The 10,732-nt window shown below is 37.7% G+C and overlaps 1 protein-coding gene across 1 annotated transcript in view; it reads right to left on the reverse strand.

Annotated features, from left to right (window-relative positions):
* Positions 1–2,073, reverse strand: part of rapgefl1 (Rap guanine nucleotide exchange factor (GEF)-like 1) — a 41,870-nt gene extending 39,797 nt beyond the window's left edge. Inside the window, exon 1 of the mRNA XM_042504516.1 lies at positions 1,007–2,073. Coding sequence (XP_042360450.1) covers positions 1,007–1,209 — 203 coding nt within the window. The 5' untranslated portion in view covers positions 1,210–2,073. The remainder of the gene's footprint in view (positions 1–1,006) is intronic.
* Positions 2,074–10,732: the final 8,659 nt, after the last annotated feature.

Below are 10,732 nucleotides of genomic sequence, written 5' to 3' on the forward strand. Positions count from 1 at the left end.
TGAAGCAAATTGGTTAATCTGGACAACAAAACTGATTATTGCCCATTTTACCTTAACACACGCTGTGTCTAAGAAGGGCCTGCTAACACGGCTGCATTGACTCTTAGTCTGTTCATGTTGTTATGCAGTGAGTTGCATCTTCAGGTATTTCATAGCCTAACAGATATCATCTGATTGGATAGAGTCTTGTTGCATGAAACAAAACCAACATTTAAATTAGCCATTTCTGCAGACTAAATGTTCTAGTAAAAAGGTTTTTCTTTGACTGAAGCATGTAGTCTTTGGAAATATGTAATTTAAAATGTTGGTCAATCACAAATATATGAAAATAAAAAGGAAAACAAGAAGAAAAAAACACTTTCTGTTTTCCTCTAAAGTGATAAGGTGAAGCACCAGGTGACCAGTTCATGCAATAATGAACCATAACTCCCTCCATTTTGGTGGGCTACCAGAAGATTAATTCATATTTGCAATATTAATCATGTATATAGTAAAAGAATCAATATAATCAATCAATATACAGTGTCTGTGTATCAAAACAATATTGCCATGCAAAATATGACAATATTATGCTGTATCAATCTTCCCCCTGCCTCTGCTCAATTATTATTATTTTGTATGCATGATAATAACGACGTCATTGGTATCAGAAGAGAATGGCTTTAAAATGAAATAAAAGCATCAGACTGATATTAATATTTCTGCCAATATGACAGACAGATAAGATGACACGTCATGCCATTTTAACTATGGGGCTTTATTTGGTGGACTAGATCAAATTTGCCCTGGTTTTGAGTCTTGTCAAAATTGATATACATGTATGTTTGACTTAGTTACCACAATGTGGGGCCCAATGGGGGCCCACGCTACTCATTCTGACCCCGGAGCCCCTTCAATGGTTTGCCTGATCCTGCCAGGTACAATAATGAATCACCAAACTCTGTTCTATGTTCCGTGTTACCCTCTCATTTACAAGTGACTTCATAATTTCAAAATGCTAAATCACCTGAACACCTCCCGAGCCTGGCCGCTCTCCGGTGACGTCTCCCTGAAGAAGGGAACGACCCGGGACAGGCTGGCCCTCCTTCGGGACGCCCCCGTCCCCCCGCTGGCCTTGTCCGCCACCCCGCCGACAAAGCCCCCGGCCCGGGTCAGAGCCGTGGTCTGCTTCTTCAGGAACTTCTCGAGCGGTTTCATCCCCGCCGGCATGGTGGGACGCTGGGTGGGGTGGAGGAGGAGGAGGGGAGGGGGGGCAGAGATACACTGGTGGGTGGAGGTGGAGGTTTTGAAAGGATGGTGATGCAGAGAAACGGAGCAGAGGTGGGGGCTACATCCTAAGCCCCCGCAGGTCGGGCTGTGCAGGTGTTAGCAGGTGTGAGCGGACCCTCCGAGGCTCTGCGCGGCGGCTCTGGAACAACTAATCGATTTTTAACCCATTGAAGGAGGTGGAGGGAGGTGCTGCTGGTGGTGGGCGGCGGAGCCCGACTCCTTCTCTAGTCTGGATATCGCCGCACCGTGATATAAACCCCCGTTTAGCCGAAAAGAATCTGACAGAAACCTCCTCCGTGTGTCCGCAGCCCTCGGCCGCTCCTCCGCGCTTCAGCACGTCCTCTTCCCGCCTGTCCTCGCGCTCTGCAGCCGCCGCGTGAACACCAAGCGACAGCTCCGGGACTGAGCTCCAGTCTGTGGGCGGAAAAAATAAAGAACGAAAATAAGAACCCCAAATAGAGCTGCTCCTCTCCGGCTTGTGCCTCTGCAGCTCCCCGGCGCTTTCTCCGTGACGTGAACCGGGACACCGTGTGTGCGTGTGTGTGTTTGTGTGTGTGTGTGGCAGCAGCAGCAGCAGCAGTGATACACGGAGAAACGGTGGATGAATGGTCGACGTTACAAGATTTTTTTTCTGCCTCCGTGTTTTTTTTTTCTCCTCATACACCTGGAGGAGATAAACCCGCCCGGCCCGGTGCGTTTGGGTGTTGTAGGTTTTCTGAGCAGCGCTGGTGTTTTTGCTGCAGAGGCTCCGCCAGTCCTCCTCACGGTCCCCCCTCAGCTCTTCAATTCACCGCCAGCCTCTCTCTACCTCCCTCTCTCCTCCCTTTCTGCTAAATTAGTGGAATGAGAAGTGACTCGTAACATTCACACCCCCCCACCCCCTCACCCACCCCCCTCTGATCTGCTGCAGTTGCGCGCTCCCGACACACCGACAGCATGGGCGCGCATGCACATTTACTTCCAGTGCTGTAAAATTGATGGAAATGAAAATATCCCTGACGACAAGCAACAGCAATATTCATCAGTACATTTACTCTGAGTCTGGTCTGAGACTAAAACACCGCGAGACCTCGTCAATCGCACAAAATATTGATTTCATCCAGTGGAGGAAGAACTAATTAAATCCTTCATTTAACCCGACAGTACTCTATACCGCAGACTTTAAGAACTGCGTTAGTTCAGCATTTAAACAGTTCATCAAGCAAATCTTACTCTTTGTTTTATGTTTTTTATGCACTTTTTTTCTGTTTCGACTTTTGTTGTTCAGTATTTCTTTTATATCTATATTTTTATTTGTATAGCCCCTTTCATACATAAAATGCGCCTCAAAGTTCTTTACATGGGAGAGCTTAACAATATAGGCTATAGAAATATATATTGATAAATATGAAAATAAATGTAATGAAATAACATCAAATTAAATTGAAATAAAATAAAATAAATTCATGAATGAGCACATGGATACCATTACTCTGGAAATAAGTTGCAGACAGGCCAGAGGCGGAAAAAAATAAAAATATAGATATAAAAGAAATACTGAACAACAAAAGTCGAAACAGAAAAAAAGTGCATAAAAAACATAAAACAAAGGTATAAAAAATAAAAGCCATAATATGCAATGAAAATTAAAAGAAGAACTTCATATATACCTGCAACATTTTTTTTTTTTACTTTTTTGACTTCTTTCAAGAAAATCAAGAAAATACTTATTTCTCGCCAGCCTTAATCAGAGGCCTGGTTACAATGCAGTTCATTTTTATAGGCTACAAGTTCTTTGGCTACCTGCTGGGGCTAATGTTAGTTAGCTGATGTTTAGACTTTTGTCAATATGGATATGCTGCATACATTCTTAGCTTAAGATGGAGAGAATCCTATGAGATAGATTCAATCATTCAGTTCATTTTACTGAAACCATGAGCACCAAAGAAGAGGTTAATACTGGCAAAGCAAATAAAAAATATGCACAAAAAAAAGAGGTTTAAATAAACAATGTGACTGTATCTTTGCTGAGCAACAATTTTGCGTGAAAGGTATATTTGTACCAAAAATGCCTGTTGAGTTCAGTGGTTTAAGAAATGATAGCCTGGGCTATTAGTTGAAGTTTCATGGTAATCCATCAACCTGACAGGTGTGGCATATCAATATATTGATTAAAGAGCATCATTACTACACACCCAATGGTCACAATAAAAGGAAATTTAAAATTTGATTACACAACACAATGTCACAGATGTGTCTGAAGGAGCATGCCATCAGCATGCTGAAGAGCTGAATGTTCATTTTACTACCATAAATCATCTCTATTGATGTTGTAGTGTATTTAGCAGTACATCCAACCGACCTCACAACCATAGACCATACAGTCACACCAGCTCCGGACCTCCACATCCAGCATCTACACCTGAAAGATCATCCGAGATCAACCACCTGAACAGTTGATGGAACAAATTTTTTGCACAACCAACACATATCTGCACAAACTGTCAGAAAGTGTTTCAAGAAAGCTCAACTGCATGTTCATCTCTCAGCTAGCAGGGAACGTTCCTACATTGGCTAACATAACCTACAAGCTGCAATAATATTTTAAAGAAAAAAGTTGAATCTAATGTTAAAAGAATGTTGTAACCCTTTGCAACCTGAACAAATTGGCTTGATTTCTTTCAAAAACATAGAAAGAAGGCAATGAACAAGTTGACAAGAAATTGCCTAACAATTAGAAAATAAATTAGTTCAAAGTTACAAGAATATGACAAAAAAAAAATAGCACACAAAAAACAACAAAAAGAAATGTAAAAGAACACAAACAGAAAACTGATTGACTGATTAACTGACAAGAAAACTGATGTCAATGCAGGTTTTAAAGGGTTAAAACACTAATGCATAACAGGCTCACGCAGGGACAAGTAGCATGCCGGCACCGTTCATGCAGAAGTGTTTTAAGAATGAAATTCTTAAGAATAAGAATGTTTATCATTTCTAATAATGTCTCTGTAAGGTTAAATACTGACTAAGACCTAACTTTAGAAATGCAATATTCTGAGTATGTTTTGGCGATGTTGAGAGGGGACAGATTATAGAATGTTCTTTTAAAAAAAATGTTCCCACAATATTACATGAGAACAAAGGAACAGAACATTTCAAAGGAAAAGAACGTTTTCAAAACAACATTCAGAACGTGTTCTTGAGGCCGGAGATTACAGAACTTTTTTTGAAAAAATGTAATGTGATATGTGACAAAACAACAAAACAGCATTTTTTGAAATATATAGAGAATGTTACTCAGAACTGAACTTTAAGGGGAACATTTTGGCAAATAATGCTGCTGAAAACACGACTACAACATTGCATTGGTTGCATTGTACCATTGTTACACTGTTTTTAGAACCGAAAACTGCTAACTTCGTTGGTACTCTTGAGAAGTGTTTGCAGATGGATCCTGATTTACAGGATGTACAGGGCATGGCCAAAGGGATGCATGGCCTCATGTGGTTTAGTGGATTCCTAATGCTAAAGCTGCAGTTATGGAATATAAGGACATTTGTTTATTTTGTATTTTTTTAAATAGGCTTTTTTTTTTTTTTTAACAGGTAAGACTCTTTAAAAAATGAAGACATTTTTAGAAAGCAGGGCAGCACGGTCTTAACTAAATATAGGCTGTTTGAGGTTTTCGACTCTTGTTTTAGGGTCACTATTAGGATCGGGTCTCTGTTAGGGACTGGGGCATTAGATTATGTCAGTGAAGGTTGTAGTAAGTAAGTACAAAAGTGTATGTTAGTATGTATGTCAACAACAACATGTTAACATCTGCTGACTATTGATACCCAATAAAGTTACATGACCCTTTATTGATCTGCACCAACATGCTCATGGTGTGTGTGAATGTTGTAATTTGATAGTTTATGGTCACAGTTTATAACTCCAAACTGTAACTGGAGACACACAGACGTCTTATTTCAATACACACACACACACACATACACACACACACCGACTCATATTCCTGTTTGCAAGATGTTCCTGTAAACTGACACCACCTTTATCACCTGACTACAACCACGAAGAAGACTCACATTTATTCTCTAGGGACCACAACATGCCTAACTGCCTCCACCCTCACCATAACTGCAAACAAAGAATTTAACACCAACATTTAATGATTTACATCACTCAGACCTGTCTTATACACACATACAACAAAAACCCAGCAGACCCTCTGACTGCAGCTAAAACTATCAAAAATCACACAACAAAAACACTGCAAGCTGATCCTATACTAGAGCTATGGATGTAGTAGTGGTATCTGTAGTTATACTGTTATTAATACTTTACCCAATACATGTTTGCATTTGAAATAGAATAGAAATGCTATAGAATAGTAATAGACACATACTTCTTTAAAGTCTCCATCCAAATTTAGCAAATATGTTACTGAATTTTCAATGAAATTGTTTAATAAAAAAATTTTAATAACGCTTGTTACTATCCACTTCTGTTACGTGAATATTCAAAGTTATTTTGAGATGATAGCTCATGGATCCAGTGGTGTTAAGTACTGTATTTAAAAGACTACTTCACCTGCAAAATGACTATTTGTGTATCAAGTACTCACCGCCGGTAACTCACACGTTACCTTGAATTACCTGAAGAAAACTATTTTCTCAAATGTCTCCGCAGTGAAAGAAGAATCCAAAAAAAGGCGAACTTTCTTTGTGAATTAAAGAAAATGGGGACGTTTAACAACAGCAGAACTTTGTCAAAATGTCAGTTTACAAACACTGATACAACTCACACAGCATAATCCAAGTCTCATTTATCCAGTTGTGCTCAGTACTTCCTATACATATGCATTTTTGCTAAAACACGATTTAAAACATATTAGTCATAACAGTCTCCTGGCAGAAATGTTTTATATGGTGATGTTTTAGTCAAAATGCATGTGTTTTGGAAGTACTGTGCACACACAACTGGATAAATGAGACATGAATTACACTGCACGAATTCAAACCGATATTTTTAATTAATATAGTTCCTATTTACTTGAGTTCATGAAGAGTGTTTGCATTTTTTGGATTCTTCATTCACTGTCGCAGCAAGCAAGAAAAACTCCGCAAGAAATTGTGTTAAGAAAGAGATAAAAGTATATATATTTTTCTGTTACATAATTTAAAATATATAACTATAAGAATTATAATTTTCTTGACTTTTTCCCCTTTTTTTATAATATCTAATAATCCTAATAATCTATAACTATAAATCTGTTATATAATATATGCTGTTCTGCAACGGATCGTTCTTCATAATGAGTACTTCTATTTTTTTTTAAATTAGGCATGTATTTTGATGCTGCAAATTTTTTGTTTATTATTAAACTTTAAAAAAAGAAGAAAAAGAATGCAAATATGAAGATACATGGTAAAAAGAAAGGATGCACCAAGAGGGAAAGAGTAAGTGAAAAAAGAAATTAACAAATCTAAAAAGAAAAAAAATTTAAAAAAAAAAAAGAAAAGTAAGGAAGTCAGATATGAAAACTTAAAGAGAATTAAAGAAAAAAGAGAAGAAAAAATGGAGACAAAAAAGTCGAAAGACGAAGGAGGTAGAAAGAGCCAAGAAAGACAGAAAAATGTCAGAGAGAAATTAAAGAAGACAGAGTGAGAAATATGTGTGCGTGTGTATGTGTGTGTGCATGCGTGTGTGTGTGTGTGAGAGAAACGCTGGGGTATGAATGGTCAAGTGGCTGTTACATCATCAATAATGAGCCAATTAGGAGGCACAAGGCTCCACTTCAAGTTCTGAAACCAACAGTTACATCATCATGTCTACACTCAGCTGTCAAAGGCCTCATCATGAGCTCATCACCATGGTTACTGCAGGGCATGTGACCAATAGGCAACCTATTAAAGGGATAAAAAGGACAACGTGCAGAGTGAGCTTTAAATAAAGGTTTCTGTGTTTGAATGATGCTCCCTGAGTCTGTAAGGCTGTAGTCACAGGGGCTTCAGGCGGTTAAAGGGTTAAAGTCAGACAAAATGAGCGGTATGCTCCTTTAACAGCTGAGCCTCCCTTTGTGTGGAGCAGCTGCTGCTGAATATTCATGAGGAGGAGACACCGTCTGCGCTCTGATTGGCTGACAGAGCCTGTCACTCACATGGTTTACATAATAAGCTCCCCTCCCCCCACAGGCTCTGAATATTCATGTTAACGGTCAGAGCAGGTGTGTGTGTGTGTTTGTGTGTGTGTGTGTAAGAATAAATAAAGTAGATTTTTATGAGTGAATAAATAGCACAAAAGATGAAGAACGAGGGAAAGAATGAACAAAAGGTTAACAAAAGGCAAGAAAACCAGAAAAAAAAGAAAAAGTCAAAAGATAAAGATAAAAAAACAAAACAGGGAAAGAGAAAAAGTGAAAGATGGAGAAAAAGAAAGAGAAGAGAAAGAAGGAAAGTAAAAACAAAAGAAAGAACAAAAGAATGAAAGGTAAAGACAGGAGAAAGCGAAAGAACGGGAAAGAGTGAAAGAAAGAGAAAGAGAAGGAAAGAACAAAATAAAGAAATGGAAAGAAAGAGAAAGAGGGAGTAAGAAAGAACAAAAGACTGAAAGAAAAAAGAGAAAGATGGTTGGAAAGAGAAATGAACAAAAGAAAGTAAGACAAAGAAAAAGAAAATAAGAGAAAGAACAAAAAAAAGGGAATGAAAGAGTGAATGAAAGAAATAAAATGAGAAAGATGGGGATAAAAAGAAAGCGAAGGAAAGAGAATGGAGAAAAACAGGAAGAACAAAGAAAACAAATACAAGAAGGAAAAAACAGAAAGAAAGAACATTTTCAGAGTTGAGCAGAAACACATGAAGAGTTTTCTTCTGGTCTTTATTGATCCTCTGTGTGGACGACAACGTTCTCCACAGACAAACAGAAACTAAACCATCGATGCAGTAATTATCATCATCATCATCGAACACTGAAACAAACAAACAAACAAACAAACAAACAGGCCCTGGCGTCACAGTGAACACAGTCTGGTCAGCTCGGGTCAAACAGTCAACAGAGAAGTCTTTAAACCGGGCAGCAGAGTCCGAACACGTTCCACTCGGACATGAAAATTATTCGGTTAGATCACAACGAGTCATCCTTTAACGGTTTCTACCATCAATAACATCTATATTAATCAACCGATAAATTAATTAAAGTCACTCCCCCGAGTTGGAAGCTGTCGACATGAACAGGTTTCACCCTTAGAGAAGGTAGCCAAGATGGATCCAGGACGCCACATAGCCACGCGTAACCCCCGAAAAACACGGCCATCCCAGAGCTTTCACCTCACAAATTAGAAAACTGCGGATTTGCAGACACAAATACTGACTCAGGATGTAATTTATTTATCTCGTCTTACTTTTTTTGTAATTTGAAAATCAAAGCACCTGCTTAGAAGTTCTCGCTGCAATAAAGCAGAATACTGGTGGTCATTTTGTTCAAAATAAAACTTTATAGGAATTCTGTTAAAATTTGAAGAAAATGAAATAAATCGTGTCACTGCTGAGCTCACAGTTTAGAAACAGTAGTTCTTCAAAACGACATACATCCGTTTTTTTCATTTTTATTTTGTCATTAATGAGCTTCCATATTTACCTGTTAATTATAGATTTTCATTATAAATCAGGCTGAGTGACTTAAATACCATAAATCATTTTGTTTATAACTTAAGTATGCTTTTAATTTGACATCAAACAAACCACAAACATATTCTTTAACTTTCATGTCAAATAAATTGCTGGAAGATGAAGAGAAAAATACACTTTTATTTCTCGTTTTTTTTAATCTCTGAAAATGTGTTTTTCGCTGCGGGACAAACAAACGATAAAGAGTTAATAGTTTCTTTCTTATAAAGTGGTTTCTTCAGTGACTAAACAAAGAAATCAGGCAGGAGGTCAACATTTCACTCCAGCTCTTACTAATAAAAAAAGAAGTATTAAAATTAAACATTTCAAAAAAGGAAAAGAATAGAAAACAAATCAAAGCTAAAGCCACACAGCTCCTTTGTCGTCCCTCTAAATTCTATCCACCGTTAACATTCGAGGTCCCTGCCGATGCGCTCTGAATCAGATCCGACTCTTCTGTCGCACTAGTAGTATCATTAGAATACGTTTTCTGCTCTATTTCATCTGTTCAAGCTTCTATATACACATTTAGATTTCTATGTACAGCAACGAGAAACGCCTCCACCCAGCAGCAGCTTCAACCAGACGCACGGCCAACTTCTGTGCAACATTTGTGTCGTTCTATTTCACTTTCTGCCAACGTAAAAATTCTGTCGGGAAATTAAGAAAAAGTACGTTCAGGTGAGCGGATGAACTGGAATTTAAAGGGGAAATACACTGATTTTATATGTGAAAGAAATACCCACAAAATGACCCCTTATATATCAATTATTCACGTTGTAAAATTAATTTATTAATCAATTAATATACTAAAGTAATCTTTTTAAAAGAGTACTTAACCTCCAAAATTATTATTTGTATATCCATGTGCATCCATCCACTGCATGTTACCTTGAATTCCCAAAGAAAACTATGTTTCACAACTGTCTCTACGGTGAACCAGGAATCCAAAACAGGAGAACATTTTTGTAAATTGAAGTAAACGAGGAGCACGTTTAACGACAGCAAAACTGTATCACAATATCTCTTTACAAACTCTCACACAACTCATGCAGTATAACCCAACCTTCCAAAACACGCTGCCTCGCTGTCACTCCTCTCTGACCGGGACTCAAAATGAACAGATAAGTTTAACTTTTAGTTTGATTTCTGGATTCTTCGTTCACTGGAGGCATGCGAGAAAAACAGTGTTCTTCAAGGATTTAAGGTAACAAGTCATGAAGAACTGTTACATGAATTATCATTCTGTGGCTGAAGTATTCCTTTAGAGTTTATTTTAACAGTCACATTATGTATTCTGTTAGATTATTGTTTTGTTTGTATCATTTCACTTATTTGAATGGGACGAGAAATGAACAGATAAGTTTAAGTTCTACTTGTGTTTTTTTGGATTCTTCGTTGACAGGACGCACGTCAGAAGAACAGTGTTCTGCGAGGACTGAAGGTAACACGTCATGAATAACCGATACATAAATGGTCATTTTGTGGGTGATGTATTTCTTTGAAGTTTAACTTAATAATCACATTATGTCTTCTGTTAAATTATTTTTTGTTTGTATCATGCGACTTCTTATGCTGCATTCACACGGAATTAGGCAGACACACAACACCTTCTGGACATTACTGAAAAAACAAATTAAATGTGCAATGGAAGGGCAGGACAGCAAAACGAAACATGTATGATTATATGTTTCAATGGTGATGCCATAGTGTTTATGAAATACAAACTATTTTTTGCCAATTATGTTATTTAATTTTTTTTTATTATGTCCAGTAATTATGCAGCTTGCCTGTATTTCTCCTTTTTTGAAAGG

Source organism: Plectropomus leopardus, chromosome 17 (assembly GCF_008729295.1).
Source record: "Plectropomus leopardus isolate mb chromosome 17, YSFRI_Pleo_2.0, whole genome shotgun sequence".
NCBI classification, from domain to species: Eukaryota; Metazoa; Chordata; class Actinopteri; order Perciformes; family Serranidae; genus Plectropomus; species Plectropomus leopardus.